Source organism: Podarcis gaigeae (genome assembly GCF_964106915.1).
Source record: "Podarcis gaigeae genome assembly, chromosome: 13".
NCBI classification, from domain to species: Eukaryota; Metazoa; Chordata; class Lepidosauria; order Squamata; family Lacertidae; genus Podarcis; species Podarcis gaigeae.
Genome location: NC_139689.1, coordinates 38,426,610 through 38,448,989, shown reverse-complemented (window position 1 = coordinate 38,448,989; position 22,380 = coordinate 38,426,610). Strand labels below are relative to the sequence as shown.

The following is a 22,380-nucleotide window of genomic DNA, read 5'->3' as shown; positions in this document are numbered from 1 at the left end:
GACCATTAGGTCCAGTCGTGGCCAACTCTGGGGTTGCAGCGCTCATCTCGCTTTATTGGCCGAGGGAGCCGGCATACAGCTTCCGGGTCATGTGGCTGCATGGCGAACTAGAGCAGCGCATGGAAACGCCGTTTACCTTCCCGCCAGAGCGGTACCTATTTTTGTACTTGCACTTTGACGTGCTTTTGAACTGCTAGGTTGGCAGGAGCAGGGACCAAGCAACGGGAGCTCACCCCGTCATGGGGATTCGAACCGCTGACCTTCTGATCGGCAAGTCCTAGGCTCTGTGGTTTAACCCACAGCGCCACCCGCGTCCTCCCTCCCCCCAGTGTTAGTCAACTACAATTCCCATCATCCTTGGCCATTGGCCATGCTTGCCAGGGCTGATGGGAGATGGAGTTCAGCCCTATCTGGAGAGCCAATGGTTCCCAATTCATGCGATAAGCCATCCCATGGCTCAGGCTACACGGGACTTTGCCAGAAACCCAAAAGCTGTTTTTTGAATGATGTTAAGGGCTCCTGTGCATTTAATAAGTTCTCTAAAGCAGGGAATTTTTAACAGGTGTGTGATAAATTGCCCTGCACTGCAGAAATGGCGAACCTGCTGCCTTTTGAATGTTGTTGGATTTTGGCTTCCATCAGTCCCAGCCAGCATAATGAATGATCAAAGAGAATGGGAGTTATAGTCCTTTGATATCTGGAGTGCTGCATCTTCCCATCCTTGCTGTCTTGGCCATGTGTCTTGAATGCTTTAGTTGAGATTACAGCATGACAAGGGGGGTTGGACTAGTTGAGTCTTGGTGGTCCCTTCAAACTATACAAATTTATGGTTCTATTCTGCACTGGCCCCTTTTCTCCTTGCACGTCAAGCTGTGCCTGGCAAATTCCCTTCATCCACACAAACTGCTAGAGATACAGAAACGTTCTCCGCTTTCAAATGTAGAGTTTTGTACAGATGCAGAACATTTTGCCTATCTTCTCCCAGGGCAGAATAAGCCAACGTGAAGGCCTCCCCCCTAGCTCTCTCATAGAATCATAGAGTTGGAAGAGACCACAAGGGCCATCGAGTCCAACCCCCTGCCAAGCAGGAAACACCATCAGAGCACTCCTGACATATGGTTGTCAAGCCTCTGCTTAAAGACCTCCAAAGAAGGAGACTCCACCACACTCCTTGGCAGCAAATTCCACTGTCAAACAGCTCTTACTGTCAGGAAGTTCCTCCTAATGTTTTTTCTTGTAGTTTGGAACCATTGCTCCGTGTCCGCTTCTCTGGCGCAGCAGAAAACAACCTTTCTCCCTCCTCTATGTGACATCCTTTTATATATTTTAACATGGCTATCATATCACCCCTTAACCTCCTCTTCTCCAGGCTAAACATGCCCAGCTCCCTTAGCCGTTCCTCATAAGGCATCGTTTCCAGGCCTTGGACCATTTTGGTTGCCCTCCTCTGGACACGTTCCAGTTTGTCAGTGTCCTTCTTGAACTGTGGTGCCCAGAACTGGACACAGTACTCCAGGTGAGGTCTGACCAGAGCAGAATACAGTGGCACTATTACTTCCCTTGATCTAGATGCTATACTCCTATTGATGCAGCCCAGAATTGCATTGGCTTTTTTAGCTGCCGCGTCACACTGTTGGCTCATGTCAAGTTTGTGGTCAACCAAGACTCCTAGATCCTTTTCACATGTACTGCTCTCAAGCCAGGTGTCACCCATCTTGTATTTGTGCCTCTTTTTTTTTTTTTTGCCCAAGTGCAATACTTTACATTTCTCCCTGTTAAAATTCATCTTGTTTGTTTCGCCCCAGTTCTCTAATCTGTCAAGGTCGTTTTGAAGTGTGATCCTGTCCTCTGGGGTGTTAGCCACCCCTCCCAGTTTGGTGTCATCTGCAAATTTGATCAGGATGCCCTTGAGTCCATCATCCAAGTCATTGATAAAGATGTTGAATAAGACCGGGCCCAAGACAGAACCCTGTGGCACCCCACTAGTCACTCTTCTATCTGACCAGCATGGCCAACAGTCAGGGATTTTGGGGGTTGGGAGTCCAGCAACTTTCAGATGGAGCTCTGCTGGCTTACACTAGGGCTGTGGTCTAAACCATGGAGCCCCTTGGGCTTGCCGATCAGAAGGTCGGCGGTTCGAATCCCTGCAATGGGGTGAGCTCCCGTTGCTCTGTCCCAGCTCCTGCCAACCTAGCGGTTTGAAAGCACGCCGGCTCAAGTAGATAAATAGGTACCACTGCGGTGGGAAGGGAAACAGCGTTTCCGTGTGCTCTGGCTTCCGTCACGGTGTCCTGTTGCGCCAGAAGCCATTTAGTCATACTGGCCACATGACCCGGAAAGCTGTCTGTGGACAAATGCCAGCTCCCTTGGCCTGAAAGCGAGATGAGCGTCGCAACCCCATAACCGCCTTTAACTGGACTTAACTGTCCAGGGGTCCTTTACCTTTTTACCTTATTAAACCAACATGGGAAATCCCAACTGAAATCTGGGTTGTTATTGCTGTGCAAGAGGAGGATGGAATGCAAATAGAATCTGCCAAGAGATGCACATTTGGCAGCTTTTTTAAGGAGTTCAGAAGCAAAAAGATGCAGGGCACTTTCCAGACAATCTGTTTATTGTGTTTATTCGCTCGGATTTGTCTGTGGGAAGGTTAGATGATGTCATTGCCTTGAAGCACTTTCATTGTGGTTTCCCTTCATCACAACAAAAGGCATTTTTTTTTTTTGTGGGGAAGCAGGTTTGTTGCACAATACCTTCCGATCAGTGGAAATTGTGCAACCCCTGAGTTTGCCATTATGTGCTTGAGTCCCACCTGGAACTTGTTAGTCTGGAAGTGCCCTAAAGGTACAAGCAGGATACTACCTGGCAGCGTATTTTTTCCAAGAAGCAAATTCTGTGTACACGAAGCCTGAAGACAAAACTGCATGTGGAAAAACACTGATTTCGTATTTTGGGACTATCCTGCTATGGCTCAGTCCAAAATCCCATCTCTCCCCCTCTCCTATCACGGATACTCCACCTCACCTGCCTTTTTTATTCTTAATTTATAGCCATTGCTTTGTCTTGTTTCCATGGAAAATAAAAACACGTCTTCTTTTTTTGCTTCCGACATAGTTGCTGTTTTTTCCAAAGTCTCTACCTATGGTAGAGTGAGAAATTGGGGTGAATGGGAGGGTATTTCTCCAGGTTTTAGAAAGGTTGTAATTAACACATCTCCCCCAGGCTCTTCCCCTCTATATGTTCCCTTCCCCAGTTTTTATCTCTTTGCTAGACAGACACTGCTATCCCACAACTGCCTGGAGTGGAATTCTGAACACCACGCACTCAACACATTCTTATGCCATTTTACCTGTCATCGTTCTCCCTAAAGAATCCTAGGATCTTTAAGTTAAGAGTTCTTAAAGAGACCTTCCTAATCCCCTAAAACAAAACCAAAAAACCCTACAATTCCCTGGGAAGAGGGAGTCATTGCTAAACCACTCTGGGAAATGGGGGTTTCCTAGCACCCTTAACAAACTACAACTCCCAGAATTCTTTGGGGGAAGCCATGACAAAGTGGTACAAAAGTGCCTTAAATGGAATGGTGCAGTTGTACAGTGGTACCTCAGGTTACAAACGCTTCAGGTTACAGACTCTGCTAACCCGGAAGTAGTACAGTGGTACCTTGGGTTAAGTACTTAATTCATTTCAGAGGTCCGTTCTTAACCTGAAACTGTTCTTAACCTGAAGCATCACTTTAGCTAATGGGGCCTCCTGCTGCCACTGTGCCGCCAGAGCACGATTTCTGTTCTCATCCTGAAGCAAAGTTCTTAACCTGAGGTACTATTTCTGGGTTAACGGAGTCTGTAACCTGAAGCGTATGTAACCTGAAGTGTATGTAACTCGAGGTACCACTGTACCTCGGGTTAAGAACTTTATCTCAGGATTAGAACAGAAATTGCGCAGCGGCAGTGGGAGGCCCCATTAGCTAAAGTGGTACCTCAGGTTAAGAAGTTTCAAGTTAAGAATGGACCTCCAGAACGAATTAAGTTCTTAACCAGATACCACTGTAGTTCCAGCAGTGCTTTTTTTTCTGGGTATGCATACCCCTAAACATTTTGTGAATCTAAGAATGGCCTCACTGAGGGGCAGTATATCAGTATAAGTAGGAAAGTGAGAGCACCCCTAAACATTTTTTTAAGAAAAAAAGCACTGAGTTCCAGACATACAATGCTGTATCCTTGTTAAAATCTCAATATTCTCATTCACACATCAAAGGCAATTGTAGGCAGTGCTTTGCTGACTGGGACATTTAACACATTCTCAAAATACTTTCCTCTGCTAGCTCCCCCTTCCCTCTTTTAATGGCTTGAGTCTAATGTCTCTGCACTGCCCCCCTCCAAAAAAATTCAGATGATAAAAAAATGGTCAGCCTTTTAAACTGGAGATACACAGAACGCCTTCACATTGGTATTTTCCTGGTGGGTCAATTGCTGGGTGCGATCCTAATTGCTGCCTCTCTGGCTCACTCTTAACCAGGAGTTCGATAATAAATGGACTACTGCAAGATTTATTGTGGATTTACTGCTGTTTGAAAGAGGCAGGGCAAAGAATTCAGGAATAACAGCACCATTCCTGTCCCACCACCGACAAAAATTGCCAAATTGAATGTCTTTTTCTAAAGGCAGAAAAATTTTTCACTCAAGCGAGGCAGGAGAATATGGGAGAACCTCCACTTTTCTCCTTCATGTGATGGGAGCAAAGCAGAGAGGGGGCTCATCCGGACTTCCTCTTGTGCTGCCTTTCTAGGCACGGGTTTGCCCTTGAAAGAGTTGTGCCTGAGCACTTTTATTTATTTAAGTATTTATTTGGCCGTGGCGCTTTCCCTGTGGCCACTTGCTCTATACCACTGAATCAGAGCAAACCGAAATCCATGGGAAACCCAAATTGCCATTTGTTCCAATTCAGAGGTAAAGAGAGGGGGGTTTTGTGGGGAAAGTGTCGGGGTTGGGGGGGAAGTGCTCAGACAAAGAGCTTTAAAAAGTGGGCTGGGATGCCTAGGAACCGTAGGGGAAAGATAAGTGTGGATGAGCCGTAGTTTAGTCCCCTTAGTGTGAATAGTACAGAAGTGAGGTACTTTACCACTGAAGTTAACACAGGAGTAAGCTACCGCTGTTTGAAGAGGCGAATGTGAACACACCTTCCTCTCGATAATTTAATTTAGGTTCTGTGGGATGTGAGCTCATTCGCCTTTGTGACTTGTGTCAGTTCAAATAGGTGCCCAGGTGCTGATGTTTCCCCAGAAGGAGCAAGCCTCAAAATCTGGGCGGATTTTGGCTTCAAGTCACCTCCCTCTCCCTCCTTCCCTTGTTTGTTCTCCATAGGATCTTGGATCCGTGCAAGGCCCTGGCAGGGGGATGGAGACACGCTGCAATGTGTTGTTGCCCCAATTATCCTGCAAATGCCCCCTAACTAAGCAGACCACACGTCCTTGATGCTACATGGACCCAGAAGACTTGCTATGGATTGGGCAGACACAACCCAACCCCAGTAACTTCTCTTTATAGAAAACCTGGCAAAACACTCAACTTCCTTATGGACAGAGGAGTGGTTGCAAAGGGAGGGGCCTTTAAGGTGCAAAAAGCCTGGGGCGGATTTTTTTTAATTTTTGCACAGCATATCTGTGTACCTTGGCAGTGGAGGCTATTTTCTGCTCCTGTGGTGATGCGGTTTCCAAGGGCACAATTTTATTTTTGTTTAAATCCAAACAGGAAAGGAAAAGCAGCTGTTCGTTAAAAGGGGAGGAAATAAGGGTGTTTGTTCAGGAACACAGCAAGGAAAAGTCCAACCCAGTTTCCTGGGTGTTGTTGTTGTTGTTTGCACCCTCAGCTGTATCCTAAAATGGAACCCGTTCGTATAGACTCCAATGGGTGCCACTGAGAACTGAACCAAACTCCTGGCCACAAAACCCCATCTCAGGTTCTTTTTTGTTATAATGCAATCCTGTGGTTCAGTTATGGCAGCTGGAGGTAGGATACCAATCAAAGTTCATTAGGCAAATGCAAATTGTAGCCAGGATTCGGGACACCCCCAAACGAGGGTAATATTGCAACAATGTCAGGATTGCACTGTTAAAAATCACAACGCTGGTGCGACCTTGGTGGCATTGCAGGGGCCCCAAATGTGGTTGCTACCAGGACTTACTTCTGAGTAGACAAATAGTTAGGGCTGCCCTGAATTCAACAGGTCTGATTCTCAGGCAAGTAGGGTTCGGATCGCAGTCTCGGCATTGTAGTGATTTCCCTCAAACTTTGGCTGGTCTTGCTAGAATATAGAAGATTTGGGGGTTTATAAAGACTGTGACAGAGAACGACATTTTGGGGGTGTTGCCCAGTAAGAGAGAGAGATCCTTCAGGCAGTGTTCCTTGTTGTTCAGAAGAGAGTGCTTGCTGTCGAATTAAACAAAAATCTGGAGATCCTAGAAAATCTTTTCAAACTTTTTTTTCTTTTTCTTTTTTTAAACATTTCCTATCACTCGCTCCCCTGCGGCCCCGCCATCCTCTCCCCTTCACCTTGAGGTAAACTGGAGTTGAGGCGAGCAGGAGATCTCTTCTGCACCACCTCCGCTTCCTGTTTGCCCCTCACAATCTCCCTGATAAGAATTATTATTTTTTTGTCAAGGTTGTATTTTTTCTTCTTCTCCCCCACCCTCCCCACTTTCATGCAAAACAACCCCCTTTGGTTTGCCCCTCACCCTCGCACACCCTCCCCAGGAAAAAACAAAACAAAAACAAAAAAGGCAGAAAATAATAAACATCAAATGAAAATTATGGGCGTGCAGGGGGGAGGGGGTGGGGGGGAGAGAAGGACACATTATTAAATTAACAGAGAACTTGTAACGGCGGTCGAAAAAGAAATTCAATTTACACAAGATTCCACAGCACAGATATACACAGAAAATACAACTCTTATATTACAGTAGTCTTGGAGGGAAGGGGGGGGGTCTGTGTGCCATATTGTAAAAGTCCAGAGTTCAATTGCCCACCCCAGGCTGAGATCTCCCTCTTCCGGTTTAAGCATCTCAAACTTGAAGTCCTGACTCCCTGCTCCTCTTAAGAGAAAGAAAGAAAAGAGCCCACTGTTAGCTAGGATACAGTTTTGTCCTACCACTGAGCCGGGATTATAGCGTGGATAGGTGTTGGGTTTTTTTTGGGGGGGGGTGTCCCACCGCCCTCTCCATCTCACATCAAAATCCCAGGCCCTTCCTCTCAGAGGGAAAGGGAGCTGCATCTTGGTGGCCGGGTGAGAAAAAGAGGGAAGCTGTTTTTAAAAGGGGACTCGCCTGGGCCAAGATGCAGCCGCTTCTGGGGAAAGGCAGCGGCAAAGTATACAAGCGTCCCCAGCTCAGAGCTCTGCGATTCAAGTAGCTGCTGCGGGTGAGCCCTGGCTCTTTATCCACCAGCTCTTCTCTTCGCATTTCCCACCGTGAGTCGAGAGTCCGGAGCGGAGGGAGGGAAACCAGGCCCCCCTCGTACCTGTGCCGCCACCCACCCATCCTCCACCCTGTTCTCCCCGCTCTCGTTGAGAAGAGGGGCAGGAGAGTTAACGTGAGCAGCAACGTCCTCCCGGCAGCCGCGAGCTGGAACCAGGTACACCTTTGTAGCAGCAAGGCAGAAAAAAACCCAAAAGTAAAAAAAAAAAAAGTGCCAATGGATGTTTAGCACCCTTAGGAGGGCAGGGAAAGGAGGGCAGGTGGGCTGGTCAGTCCGATCCGTGGCAACAGGAGGGCGATGCAAGATGCCCCTGGATCTACTGGGAATCAGAACAGGGAGAAGCTCAGGCTGCCGTGGAGGAGTGGGGTGGGCAGGGCTGGGCGTACATTTTCTTTCACATTCTTATGCCCCTGCCTGGAACGACAACAACAATAAATAGACACCAGAGGCGGAGGCCCACAGCCCCTGCAGATTTGGGGATGGTCACCCTCCTCAGCTTGAGTTCTTCGAGGGTTTGCCAGAGAGCACAAGCCACTGCTGCTAGGAGGAAGGGGTGGGATGGGGGGAGCTCGTTCGTTCCCTCTCCTCCCCTCTCTCCAGCCTCCCCGCGTGGTCCCGTTTTCTCCTTCTTTACAACAGCAGCGGCTCCTCACAGTCTGGATTGGCGCACATGATGAGGAAGGGGCAGCAGTGGCAGGGAGTCCTCCTGTCCAAGGCGTGGTGGCGGCCAGATGCACTCGGGGGCGGCATCTGCGCGGAAGGAGAAGCGGCGTTATTGCCTCGAGGGCAGAGCGAATGGGCATCTGCGCTACAGAAACAAAACACCAAGTTTCCTTTTCCTGAAGTAGCAACGGGGAGCCCCTAGCCTGCAGGCCTAAGCCAACCAGCCTGCCCTTTCGATCCGGCTCCCCACCAACACGCTCCCGACGCCACTTCGCCCTCACTGACTCTGAGCACAATTCAAAGTGTAGGTGCTGACCTTTAAAACCTTAAACAGCCTCAGCCCTGTACAGTGCTACCTCTGGTTACGTACTTAATTCGTTCTGGAGGTCCGTTCTTAACCTGAAGCACCACTTTAGCTAATGGGGCCTCCCACTGCTGCCGCGCGATTTCTGTTCTCATCCTGAAGCAAAGTTCTTAACCCGAGGTAATATTTCTGGGTTAGCGGAGTCTGTAACCTGAAGCGTATGTAACCTGAGGTGCCACTGTATACCTGAAGGAGCGTCTCCACCCCCATCGTTCTGCCCGGACGCTGAGGTCCAGCGCCGAGGGCCTTCTGGCAGTCCCCTAACTGCGAGAAGCAAAGCTACAGGGAACCAGGCAGAGGGCCTCTTCGGTAGTGGCTCCCGCCCTGTGGAACACCCTCCCATCAGATGTCAAAGAGATAAACAACTACCTGACATTTAGAAGACATCTGAATTCAGCCCTGTTCAGGGAAGTTTTTAATGTGTGACATTTTGATGTATTTTTAATCCTTGTTGGAAACCCAGCCAGATGGGCGGGGTACAAATAATAAATTATTATTATGATTATTATTGCCATCGCCAGCCTGTTCCTCTCCTTTAAGGATTGTCCCAGCAGCTGCGAAATGGACTCTGGAGACAGTTCTGGAAGAGGGGTGTTTTGTTATTTTATCATATTTGCTTTTAGCGCTCCTCCAAAGGACTTGTGGCACCTCAGAATCACAGAATTGTAGAACTGTACAGTTGGAAGGGTCATCTAGCCCAACCCCCAGCAATGCAGGGATCTCAACTAAAGCATCCCTGACAGATGGCCATCCAACCTCTGCTTAAAAACCTCCAAGGGAGGAGAGTCCACTTCCTCCAAAAGTAGTCTGTTCTATGATTTATCAGCTCTTGCTGTCAGAAAGTTCTTCCTGATGTTTAGTTAGAATCTCCTTCCTTGTAACCATATACAGTGGTGTCAAGGGAGACGTTCGAGAAGCAAGGTACCACACTGTATACAGTGGTACATACGCTTCAGGTTACATACGCTTCAGGTTACATACACTTCAGGTTACAGACTCCACTAACCCAGAAATAGTACCTCAGGTTCAGAACTTTGCTTCAGGATGAAAACTGAAATCGTGCAGTGGCGGCGTGGCAGGCCCCATTAGCTAAAGTGGTGCTTCAGGCTAAGAACACTTTCAGGTTAAGAACAGACCTCAAGAATGAATTAAGTTCTTAACCTGAGGTACCACTGTATGGACTTGTCCTCCACCCCCTTTATTCTCACAACAAGCCTCCAAGGCAGGTTAGGTTGGCCCAAAGCAGCCCTGGGTGCTCTGGGACTGAGGAGAGACTTGAATCCAGGTCTCCCCGGTCTACATCGGATACGCTAAGTCAGAGGTCAGCAAACTTTTTCAGCAGGGGGCTGGTCCACTGTCCCTTAGACCCTGTGGGGGGCCGGACTATATTTTGGGGGGGGAAATGAACGAATTCCTATGCCCCACAAATTACCCAGAGATGCATTTTAAATAAAAGGGCACATTCTACTCATGTAAAAACACGCTGATTCCCAGACCATCCGCAGGCCGGATTTAGAAGGCGATTGGGCCAGATCTGGCCCCCAGGCCTTAGTTTGCCTACCCATGCGCTAAGTGCTACACCACATTAGCTCTCGAGCATGAGACTCTGGTTCGGCACGTGTTGCTTTCACAGTACCCTGCAGGTATGTAGTCAGTGTCAAAGAGCAATAGCACATACTGACCTTAGTCGTCTTGGCGTTAACAGGAGTACGTTCGCACTGACATACTGTCTGCCCGTTGGCTACCTAATGAGTTCCCTGTGAAAGGGACCAGGGTGGGGAAATGAAGGAAACAAAAAGCAAAAGAGATCAAACAAAACGGTCCTAAGCTTTCAAAGATCACTCACTGGCTGGCCACATGTGCAGTACCTGGGTGTTTTGGCACAGGAAACTGTCCCCGCCCATCTGTACTCCTACCACCCCACCCTGCACCGCTGAAAAGTACACCCTCCAGCAGGTTTCCCACATGTAGGTCCGCCATATTCTGAAGAGCAAAAAAGAGGATGCTATGACACACTCTCATTCCAAATACCCCTACTCCAGGCATAGGCAATCTTCGGCTCTCCAGATCTTTTGGCCTACAACTCCCATGGTTCCTAGCTAAAAGGACCAGTGGTCAGGGATGATGGGTATTGTAGTCCAAAACATCTGGAGGCCCGAAGGTTGTCATGCCTGCCCCACTCTATGTAGGCTATAGAAGCTGTGATATATTGCTGGGGGAGGCAGGAGAAGAGAGGAAGAAAGCAAGTCTTCAGCCACCAGTTGTGTCTATGTCTCATCCAGAAAGTATAGCCAGAGACATTTTGGCAATATTTAACAAATCCACCTGGACGGAAATTTTACCCCTGAGAAAGAGGACGCATCCTGGAAAAAGAGGACACACGGCAACCCCACGAGCACCAGTGACCTTGGTGATTCCAATGCAGCCTCCTGTTTCACACTTTGGTCCCATTAAAATCTACGTCAAATCAGAGTCTCTGCCATTCCAGTGGGAATGAAGAATGGACTGGCAACAATTGGGATGTGGACGCGGGTGGTGCTGTGGGTTAAACACTAGGACTTGCCAATCAGAAGGTCGGTGGTTCGAATCCCCATGACGGGGTGAGCTCCCATTGCTTGGTCCCTGCTCCTGCCAACCTAGCAGTTCGAAAGCACGTCATGTGCAAGTAGATAAATAGGTACCATTCCAGCGGGAAGGTAAACAGCGTTTCCGTGTGCTGCTCTGGTTCGCCAGAAGCGGCTTAGTCATGCTGGCCACATGACCTGGAAGCTGTACGCCGGCTCCCTCTACCAATAAGCAGGATGAGCGCCGCAACCCCAGAGTCGGTCATGATGGTCAGGGGTCCCTTTACCTTTATCTTAGAGCAGCTAACTGGGCTTGGAAGGGTAGCAAAAGGTGTTGCAAAGATAGATACCTTTGTTGAAACCTGGTCTCCTTTCTTTTCATATGTAAGGGAAGGAGATAACAATTCTCTCCCACCAACTACTCAAATTTGTCTGTGGAGAGGCTATATTAACCACTAATGTCTTATGAATATGCTTGAAATGACACAAAAACTCAGTGCAATTTTTGTGTGGAGATTATATAACTAGACTTGTATCCAGTCACTGTTAAAAGTTATATTATTTTGGAAAATAAAAATTTCATTGCAAAAAAGAAGACGAAGAATGGGCCAACTTAGTTGGTACAGTGGTTAGAACGGTAAGGTGCTAAACAAGCCAGCTTTGCAAGTTGGGGTTATGGAGCAAGGATTAGGGGGTACAGGGATAACGGTTTAGTAGTGAGGGAACCATTTTACACATGTTCACAAGCATTCTTCTCGCCTGCTAGCAGCCTAAAGATGCAGAGGGGGGAAACGGACATTGCTGACACCAGCAAGTGCTTAATTTTGTCAGTTTTTCTAATGTTCATTTTATTTATATCATGTAAACCTGAGGAGATTTATACTAAAAGACAGCGCAGGCGTTTTAATATGCAAATAAATAAATAGCGGGGAAAGAAGCACAAGGCCTGCTCCTGACATTTTGCGCTCTGGCTCATAACCCAGCTCTCCCCATACAAGCCCCCTGCGCTGGGGAAAAGGGTTTCTCCACACAGCGGCTCATGTACCCTCTGGCTGCATCTTACGAAGCTGCACCCCGGGTGAGGTAATGGAGGCCACGGAGGCTGTGCGGAAATTGGCCGGCAGCATCTCGGCCGAGTCGGGGCTGACACCGCGGAGATCTTTCTCCCGGAACATCTTCCGCCAAGATGGGGAACGACTGAAGGTCTTGGCACTGTCCTGTGAAGCAGAGAAAGAAGAATGCATAGGTGGGCGCACAGAATAAAGGTTGGAATACGTCACCAAGCCAGAGGCTCTGGAAGGAGGAGATGCTCACCTCATCCAGCCGCCGGTCGGTTCCCATAGTGATGAGGTTCCCAAATTCCTTTTCCAACATCTGCCGAGCCTAAATTGAGAGAAAAAAGAAGGAGCTCCTTTCAGGCTTGACCCCTTGCAACTGCTCCACAAAGTACTGGTCCTTCTCTGCTTGCAAAGGATCAAGGAGAGGAGAAACAGAGTCTGGGGATCTCATTAGTAAAGGGACCCCTGACCATTAGGTCCAGTCGTGGCCGACTCTGGGGTTGTGGCGCTCATCTCGCTTTATTGGCCGAGGGAGCCGCGTACAGCTTCCGGGTCATGTGGCCAGCATGACTAAGCCGCTTCTGGCGAACCAGAGCAGCGCATGGAAACGCTGTTTACCTTCCCGCCAGAGCGGTACCTATTTATCTACTTGCACTTTGACGTGCTTTCGAACTGCTAGGTTGGCAGGAGCTGGGACTGAGCAACGGGAGCTCACCCCTTCGCAGGGATTCGAACCACCAACCTTCTGATCAGCAAGTCCTAGGCTCTGTGGTTTAACCCACAGCGCCACCCGCGTCCAGGGATCTCATTAGCCAGGGCATTATGGTCCCATAGAGAAGGGGTGGGGAAGCTTTTACACTCCAGGTGTTGCTGAACTCCAATTCCATCAGCCCCAGCAAGCACATCCAATAGACCAGAGGTTATAGGAGTTGTAGTTCAGCAACAGAAGAAGAACAGGGCGTGTGCCACTACCCAGAAGGCCCTCTGCCTGGTTCCCTGAAACTTCATTTCTCGTAGTGAGGGAACCGCCAGAAGGCTGTCCTGGCTGGACAGTGGGGATGGAGACGCTCTTTTAGGTATACTGGGCTGAGTTTAGGGCTTTAAAGGTCAGCACCAAGACTTTGAATTTTTTAATATATAATATTTTCTATTTGCTTTTCTGTTATATCTTGCCATCAATACGTACTCTGTTACATTTAAGCATAAAAAAACCATAAATGTAAAACATGGACATATAATAATAATGGCTGTTGGGATACTGCCGGGGAGACGGGGGCATTCGGCAGGTCCCCAGCTAGCTCTAGCCACTGGCCGGCAGCCAGGCGATATCCAGTACAGCATCAATCAGCGACACGAGCCTCAGATACGTTTAGAGACTCAGCACGCTCTTATCAGCAGTGTGAATAACTTCTCACAACGGAAGTGGCGGACAGAGACATGTGTAAGCATTATATACAGGCGTTTTATTCAGCATAGTTCAGGAACAAAGGAAAAACATGTCTGCTTCCCTTCGTGTCCGGCAAACAGGAACATAGCAAAAGCAATATATAAACGGAAGTTCCCAGCAGACTGTGCTGGAAGTAAACAGGCATGTGACACACAATAGTTATGCCTGAGCCTTTTAAGGTGGAACGGAACTATATCCTAACATATCCAAATTCCTCCAGGTTGTTTAATCCCTATATATCTTTACTTTTACTTCCCTCCCACTCTTTCCGAGACTTTGAATTGCGCTCGGAAAGGTATTGGGAGCCAATGTAGATCCTTTAGGACCGGTGTTCCCCATATCTGCAACAGAGACTGATGATGAGGGACCGTGTGTGTGTGTGTGTGTGTGTGTGTGTGTGTGTCCCCCTCTTAAGTCAGGGGAACCCACTTGCCACACTGAAGGCACCTAAGAGGGGTCCAAGGCCAGGTAAAGCCAAGGCTCCAGGGTTTGCCCCTGCACGAGGCACCCTTCATTTTGCCTCGTGCCTCAGGCTCCCCCTCAGTCCTCCCCTTCCCTCATCCGGCCTTCCCAGGCCTGCTCCTCACCTGTGTGCTCTGGGTAGGGATCTGCAGCAGCAGGGCCAAATCGTTGCAATCAAAGGTGTCGTCCAGGGCCAGGAGGGCCCCGTGCACCCCGCTTTCGATCAGGTTGTTGGCGAACTCCTTCAGCCCAATCATTTGCACCCAGCACATCACACGCTCGTTGGACCACACCATCACATCTGGAAGTGGGGGGGAGAGGAGGCAGGTTTAGCAGCAAGCTCAGTCCCGCACACCCCAAAATCCGTTTGTCGCTGTCCCAATTTACACTATTTGTAGACACCGCCTGAGGATGACCCCGGGCCTTTGCTTCCTGCTGCACGCCTACCTTTGATTTGGTTCTGGCTCTCTTCCCGTCTCCTCTCCAGTTCCTTCCGGTCATAGTTCAGCCGCTTCAGGCACATGATCCCATAATGGAGGCTCACCCTGAGACAGATAGAAGCGGAGGTTACACCTGAGATATAAGTGGAGTGGCTAAGACGGGGCTAGCTCCGGGTTCGAGGGGCCCCCTTTACTGGACTCCTTCCTGTGTTGGTGGGTGATGGTGGGTTCATCTGGTGGCAGCGGCAGCAACATTCTGTTCAGTACTGGGTACAATGGTAGAGGGAGTCGCCATTTAAATTTCCCACAATGCCCCTGGCACATCCTTGCTCTACGGCATTGTGGGAAATGAAAATGGTGGCTCCCACACCTGGCTGCCCAGTACTGTTTGGGGTGCTGAAGTGCCACAGGCATCAGCTGGGGCCTTGTTAGCCACCTGTGGGTGCCACATGCCGATTCCAGATCTGGACTATGAGTGGGCAGGTTCTTGGTTCAAATTTAGCTTCTTGTCAAATGCTCAGAGAACCCCATTGAAAGCTTCCAACCTTTAGGTTTTAATGCAGAAGACAGAAAACGATTTGGGAGGTGGGCACTTTGGTGCTTGTTTATTGCTATTCTGAGCACCCTCGCCCTTCCCAGAATCCCCTGCAGCGGGTGTGTGGAGCCATTACAGGAAGCTTTATTCGCAACAATGGCTGCTCTTTCGTACAGGAGTAGGCCCTCGCTCCTGAGCAAACAGGTGCAGGACTGCTCTGTAAAACTACCTTTTCAATGTGGATGCACACATCTTATCTGCAGAAGTGTGATGGCCTGGGATTCGGACTCGGAGGCTGAACCTGAGGAATCCCAGCCTGCACAGGAGTCCCCGCCTCCAGAACCAGCTGAGCTGGGGCTGGGGCTTCAGCCTGAAGGGTCCTCACCTGTGCTGGATCCTCAGGTGCAGGCACCAGCTGAGTCTGCTCTGGCTCCTGAGAGGATGGAGGACCCATTGCCTGCAGGTGCTCCAGTCTCAGCCCCGTCAGGGGAAGCTGAGGTTGCAGAGGCTCAGGGCAGAGAGGCGGAGGGAACTAAGTTCCCGCAGGAGGAGTGCTCGCCTCCAGGCCAGGAGAGGTGAGTCACCTGTGGACCGGGGCTGCCCTATGCCTCGGGGCAGATAAAAGCCAGCCAGCCCCAGTCCCAGGTTGTGGGAGCAACATTGTTGGTAGCCTGTTCCTGCCTGCACCCTGTCCTGCTCTTCTGCCAGAGTTCCTGACCTCACCCAACTCCCTGCCTTGGACCCAGCTTTGACGGACAGCCTCCATACCGCACCCCCAACCTCGGACTGGATTCGGACCTCGCTGCATGGTTAACCCTTGGGACCAGCACAAGAAGGTTCAATCAAGCCCTTGGGTTCCCCTTCTTCACCTGTGGAAGCTGTCCACCATCTTGAGCTGGCCCCGCAGTTCCTTCTTGTTGAGGTGGTCCAGCATTCGGGCATCGACGAGCGACTCCATGAAATAGCTGCGGTACTGGGGCAAGCCCAGGCTGGGCAGCCAGTCATTCCCCACCCACTCGTGGTTCATGTCACCGTATGCCAGGATCTTTGGAAACAGAGAAGGGAGGAAGACCGTGTGAGTGAGAGGGAGGTGCGCACACACAAACACACCATATATGTTTTGGGTTTTGAGCAATTAGCAATGCTTGTTTAATTAACACAGTTGCAAACCTTTCCCCAATCCCCCTCACCTCTCTCAGGACAACCCTTCCTTCTGAATTCTGTGCATCTACTGTCTTGTATTTATTTAGTTACTGCATTTATAACCTGCCTTTCTTTCATGGAACCAATAAGCTGAGATCTTTGGGTGAAGGGTGGTATATCATCATTATTATTATTATTATTATTATTATTATTATTATTATTATTATTGCTGTTGCTGTTAATAATGTCCCTTAGGGAGTCTCCCAAGCCAGATACTGTACTGGACCTAGACCTGCCCAGCTTCAGCAAAGTTGCTGTGCATGTCCTTAGCATTAGGTTTCCCATTTCAGGACAAAATGGAACCAGGAATTTAAAAAGTGCAAACTTTCGGGGAGGTGGATGGGTAGGAAAGCAGCAAAAAGCCCATCAGGCCCTCCTCTCTCCACTCTAAAAATGGGGAAACTAAAATTTCTTCTCACTTGCTCTTCAAATCCATTGGTTCTCCGATCCCCTTTCTTTTTCAGCTTATAGACTTAGTGGACGTTACAGTGCAACGAAGGTAGCAGATCCCTGAGCAACAGACATTAGTGCCTTCCCTAAATTCTGGTGTGATTCCCGGAGAGCGGAACATGCCCCTCTCTCTTGCGACAAGATGGCGTGGGTTCTGGGCACTGTTGGAACTTGTGCATTTCAGCCCAGGGCAGATGGGCAAGTTCCCCTTTCACCCATTCCCCAAAGCAGAGTATTATGTGTCCTGGATTCCCCCACCTTTTCCCCTACCCCTGGTGGTGTGTGAAGCAGCTCTCGCGCCATCTCATCACAGATGGCCTCTTCCAGAAAGCATAGAAAGAGCAGGCGGATGCTTGCAATACAATGAGAGGGACAAAAGAAAGGAAAGGGTGCAAACAGATCTGTAATGCTCTTTCTCTGTCCCAAAATGCAGCCATCCCGGATTAAATAGACATGGAACACAGGGCACCTGTGCTAATAATATTGTTCAAACAAAACACCGCACAGAACATCCTTAAATGTGTTATACAATGGGAAGTCCTTTTGGTTTAAGGGGAGACGGCCATTGAATTCAGTGGAACTGTTGGTTCTGCTACAGACTGAAACAGAAGAATCTACACAATGGGAGAACCAGCCATTCTCTTGAAGTACTGCAGATTCCCCCAGCCCCACGCTCTCCAGTAACAACAAAAAACAACCCGCACCCCCTCCTCTTCCACAGACAAGTAGGCATGCAAGGACAGAGAGGGCTATTGTGCAGATCCCTCTCATACCTGCTCCCAGCTGATTTCTTTTGTCTCCTGGATAGAGGTTAAATGGAAAGCAGGAAGGAAAGCAGAAAGGAATTGTTAAGGCAGGGTTAAACACAGTTTGCTTGCACATGTGACCACTGACAGCTCAGAGTTAAGAATTTCTCACTTGATCTCAGATCAAGCCTACTCTGCACATGCAGAAGAATGAACTGGAGTCTTCATTTGGCAGAATAGGTTACATCACTTAAAAGACAGCTTGGATCATTCTGTTTGTTCACAACACACATACACGCCACCATCTCCCTACAAGCAGAAACCTAGCACATGGTGCGCTAACCTTTGACCTGCAAGCTGCCTTTATTTAAAAAGCACACCCAAGCATTAAAAGTGGCATCCTGCAACATGAAATGACCATGGACTTTTCTGATCTGTCCACCCGCTGGATTTGTACCAGAAATAAGCTAGAGTGCTATCGTCAAGCACCCTCCACCTGCCTCCATATGCATGAAGGAAGCACAGAGCCCACCTTTGCAAAAACATAGCGTCCGCTTGCAAGAAGGACCCAGTAAGTCTCCAGAGAAATAGGCAAGCGCCATCTTCTGACCTCCCAGGTGCATACAAGCGCCATCATATGCACACACAGGGCCGGCCCACCTATTAGCTGAGGTTAGCCCCTTGCCTCAGGCGGCAGGTAGAAGAGATAGCAGATTGGTGCCCCCACCTACTCTGTCTGCTTCTACTGCCTGCTTAGCTGCCCACCACATATTTGCTGGCTGGCCAGCCAGCTGACCACCAACACCACTGGCAAAGCAGCCACCATCTCCAGCTCCGCAGCTGCTCTTAGGACTCTTAGAGTGTTGCTGCTGCCCTGCCACTGCAGCAAAGGAGCTGCCAGGCTGCTAAAGTGCCGTCCGTGTCACTCAGCTGCGTCTTAACATGAGGAAGGGGCCTTCCTCAGAGCAAGGCGTGTGTGGGCATGGTGGCCTTGGGAAGCGCCTGCTCAAAAGTTTATCGCTCTGAAGCTTTTCAACAGTATTTGCTGCCGCAAACGTGGCAGCGGCGCAGGCATTCTCCCAAGGCTGCCTTGCTTACAATGCCCCACTCAGAGGAAGGGTCCACAGAGTTCCTTGGAGCGAGATGACCCCAAAGGCAGCAGGCAGCAGAGGAAGCTGCATGGGAAGACCTTGGTAATATGCCACCCTGTACAAGGCCAACATTGGATGCCTTCCCCACAGCCCTCGCAGCACTGGCTTAAGCCCAGTAAACATGTTCCAGGCTTTGGGGGGTGGGGGTGGAGGCGCAAGGCTCTGGCAGGGTCCTAGAGCCCTCACTGCTCCTTCCCAAAGCCTGGTAGACGCTTTCTTGGCTTTGGGAAGGAGGTAGAAGGGCTCTAGGGTCCTGTCAGAGCCTTCACGCCATCTTCTTCCCAAAGCCGGGCGAGCATTTACCGGGCTTTGAGAAGGTGCCCATCTCAGCTTCATACCCAGTGCCACCACAATGCCCTAAACGCCACCTCTGGAAGGAGGAGGAGGGAGAGGCAACTGCAGGAAAGAGACGAAGAGGGAGCAGTTTTGGTGGCTAAGGTCAGTGCAGAGGAAGAAGGCCGCTGCTAGTCTTGCCTGCTACTCAGGAACAGCAAGGTAAGATCCTGGAACAGGGAAACAAGTGGGTACGAGGGCAGCATGCACACAGCTGCGCCACTTACTGGCTTTGTTGTGGCGGTGAGAGATTCCATCTCTTCATGCGTCATCCACACGTTCCCAGTAGACTAGCAAGAGCAGCAGCAAAAGAAAGGAGATGGCTATCAGTATTAGTATTATTTTTTAATGAAAGAAATAATTCCAACTTCACTGGTTTCAGCTCCTCCGACAGAAAGGGAGACGGAAGAAGCAGGCCCTCACTCACCGTGCGGGAAGTGGCGGGGGCTGAGGGGCTGGTCAGCGACACCATCTCCTGAATGGCCAGTCGCAGCTTGAGCCGGTGCAACGGGTTGCTGATGCCAATTTCCCGCTGGATTTCTGTGTCCGACAGGTTGGCCATAATGGCGCCGCTCTTCACGTTGGCGCGGCAGGCGGCCACGTACCAGGCTGGCATGCCGACCCACAGCTGTCGAGAGCAAACGGGAGGGGAAAGGTAGTTAAGGAGAGGCCATGCAGCTCTGGGGAAAGCAGAACCCCTAAAATCTCTCTTCTTTTGCTCTGTTTGAGATCCCCACAGCTCCCCTTCTAGCAAAGGTCTGCCTTTAAGAAACAAAGTTAAGAAAATAACTGACCTACTAAGCACCAAAACTAGCAATGGCATCATCATTAAAATGGCATGTGCGGGAGTCCTGGCTAAACTCTCCTATTTTGACCCTACCAGGGGGCTCAGTCTGAATTGTGCTCAACACACCAACTGCTTGCTCTAAAATTGCTAATCGTGTAAAGAGTACACCCAGTTTGGCCCTACTGAAAAATACAGGCAGCAACCATTTTGGGCGTGTCCAATTGATGCGCCATTGCCGCATTGATTTTGGACCCAAAAGAATGCAAGAGTGGGAGTGGGGTGGAACGGGAGCGGGGCAGAATGGAGCGTGCTCATACATGCTCTACCCACACACATGGGGGCTGGGTACAGAACCCCCATGCAAAATGGTCGCAGCCTGTACAATACTTGGAAGTTGCAAGTGATCTTTTTAAAAACGTAAATGCCATGCGCTGGAGGAGAGGAGAGAGGGAAATCAGGAATGGGACTGGAGGCAGGCGAGATCCAGACTTTCCTTATGTGCTGCAGTCCCGACAACTGCACCCCACCCAATGGCGGAGCTTCATGCTCCAGCACCAGGGCAGAGAGCAGACAGGGTGGCGCTGGTGCACATCACAGGGGCGTGGCACGCTGCCTGCAGGGGAGGCAATGGCACCCCACCGGGATCGTACTGCTGGGGGCTGTCTGCTCCTCCCGCACTCCTCTTCCTCCACCAGTGCCCACCCCTAGCAGTTATTTGGCTATATCTCTTTGTGGAGTGTATCTGTTCAGTGGCAAAGCAGGGTTTGCCGCCATGCAGCATGGGAATAAGGCCTTCAGCCATGCTTTAACTGGTGCCCAAAAGATTCTGCTGGAACTGGGGCTGGGGCTGTTTTTCACTTTGCGTCCCATGATTAAACATCTGCCTTCTCTGCCCCATCCACATAGCTCAGTTTAAATTCTCCTTGCTGCAGCCCGCATTCCCTTCCCTCCTCATTACCTCCAGCCACGAGACAACAGTGGGCCCGTCCCAGGCAGCAAAGGGCAGGCCTTGCCGGCAAGCTTCTTCTAACAGCTCATGCCTGCGAGAAAGAGAAATAAGAAGATCTGAAAATCCAAGGGGTGTCTACATCCAATTATATATTCTCTATTGGTTGTCCCACATGGCTCAGACCTACGGCCTGTATGTACCCAGAGCTGTGTGTTCCATATTGTTTGAACTTCTGTTGCTTGACAAAGACTTTTAAAATTATTTTACTGGGCATTTTAAGGAACTTTTTCTGCTTCTATTATGAATTTTAACTGGATTTTCTCTACAGCATCTTTTGTGGGGGAAATATTATTGTGCGCCGCTTCAAAACCATGGTCTTAAGAGAGAGAGATAAACATGGATGAAACAACAATAAAAATAATTAATTACAAATTCCCCTTTTCCCAAATCCAGCCATCAACGCAAATGTACTTGGATGCTCAAAGCGTTCCTTTTGGAATTTTAAAAGTTTGACATTACAGTAGTCGTAACTTGGATTTCAAACGCCTTGGCCCCCAAACAAATCAGCTCCTGAACTATCGAAACCCGGAAGTGAGCGTTCTGGCTTTTGAACGATTTTTGGAAGCTGAATGTCCGACAGGGCTTCCGCAGCTTCCGAATGGCTGCAGGAGTTTCCTGCAGCCAATCAGAAGCCGCGCTTTGGTTTTCAAACATTTCGGAAGTCAAACGGACTTCCGGAATGGATTCCGTTCGACTTCCGAGGTACGACTGTACAGTCCTTGTTCATCAGCACAACAAGCCCAAGTGAAAACTTACACTCATGCTCAATTCACAGGCAGGAAGCTGAGGGGGGCAGGTGTGTGGCGTGTTTGTGACACATCCACAAACCAGCGCAACCAGGTCTCGCAAGCCCATGTCCTGAGAAGCTCTTCACCCTGCTAATCTCCCACCCCTTTGCCCTATCCCTGCCACCTGCAGCCAGTTACCCCTGCCCACGTCTCACTTCTTTTTGTTCCTACGGTCTTTGTCCACTGGTCCCGACAGTTTGGAAAGGCCCAGGGGATCTGCAGGCGACATCTCGTCTGACGGTGTCCCAGCTAGGGAGAAAGATGGGCAAGTTACGAACAGAGAACGGCATGCGGACCCTAGACCATCTGCTCTGGTAATCTCCTCCATCATGAGGGCAGTAGCCCCATTCAGGAATTCCCAACGACTCATGCGAGAGAGCTGGGGTGGCGAAGGTGAATGTGCTAGTTCTGCCCTATACCCCAAACTGCTGCTGTTGCCCCCAAGTTGGAGGGATGACATCTGTCACAGGGAGCCTTTCCAGCTCGTGTGGGTTCCCCTGTGTGTTCTAGAACCCAGATTTCCAAGGGTTCTAAATGGCATGGGGGCAGTGGCATAGCAGGGGGGCACAGAGGTGGTTGCACCAGGTGCAAAATGTCAACATTCGGTACTGCCTCAATGCAGCTGTGTGCTTCTGTCGCTGGGCTCTGTTGAGAACAGCTTCTCCATGTGAACCAGAAAGTGACCTCTTCAGACAATGGAATGACTCTTCTTTTCTTACCCCTGCGGCTGTGATGTCCAGGGCGATGTGGATGCTGTTAGGCAGTTGAATGCACATGCGTACTCCATCCATTTCCCTCCCCTCTCTGTGCAGCCCCGGGGCACTGGCAACCCACGCTACACCACTGCACAGGGGGTGGAATTACAGGAATGTTCTCCACTTAAGAAGTTATCCCTCCAACTTGGGGAC

The 22,380-nt window shown here is 49.7% G+C and overlaps 1 protein-coding gene and 1 long non-coding RNA gene across 22 annotated transcripts in view; one reads left to right on the top strand and one right to left on the bottom strand.

The window, feature by feature from the left end:
* The window catches only part of LOC310830275, a 274,706-nt gene that overhangs the window by 27,194 nt on the left and 225,132 nt on the right, over positions 1–22,380 (top strand). The window lies entirely within an intron of this gene.
* PPFIA3 (PTPRF interacting protein alpha 3) overlaps positions 6,466–22,380 on the bottom strand; it is a 63,641-nt gene continuing 47,726 nt past the window's right edge. For 13 of the 21 annotated variants that reach the window (XM_083709072.1, XM_083709069.1, XM_083709087.1 and 10 more), the window contains 12 exons: positions 21,628–21,721; positions 20,634–20,715; positions 19,316–19,516; positions 19,116–19,178; positions 17,432–17,458; positions 15,875–16,050; positions 14,478–14,575; positions 14,156–14,331; positions 12,378–12,446; positions 12,109–12,280; positions 10,182–10,256; positions 6,466–8,222 (listed from right to left, as the gene is read on the bottom strand). In XM_083709072.1, the coding sequence (XP_083565198.1) occupies positions 10,198–10,256; positions 12,109–12,280; positions 12,378–12,446; positions 14,156–14,331; positions 14,478–14,575; positions 15,875–16,050; positions 17,432–17,458; positions 19,116–19,178; positions 19,316–19,516; positions 20,634–20,715; positions 21,628–21,721 (1,217 nt within the window). In that variant the 3' untranslated portion in view covers positions 6,466–8,222; positions 10,182–10,197. The remainder of the gene's footprint in view (positions 8,223–10,181; positions 10,257–12,108; positions 12,281–12,377; positions 12,447–14,155; positions 14,332–14,477; positions 14,576–15,874; positions 16,051–17,431; positions 17,459–19,115; positions 19,179–19,315; positions 19,517–20,633; positions 20,716–21,627; positions 21,722–22,380) is intronic. The other 8 variants (XM_083709088.1, XM_083709089.1, XM_083709070.1 and 5 more) reach the window with 1 other exon arrangement.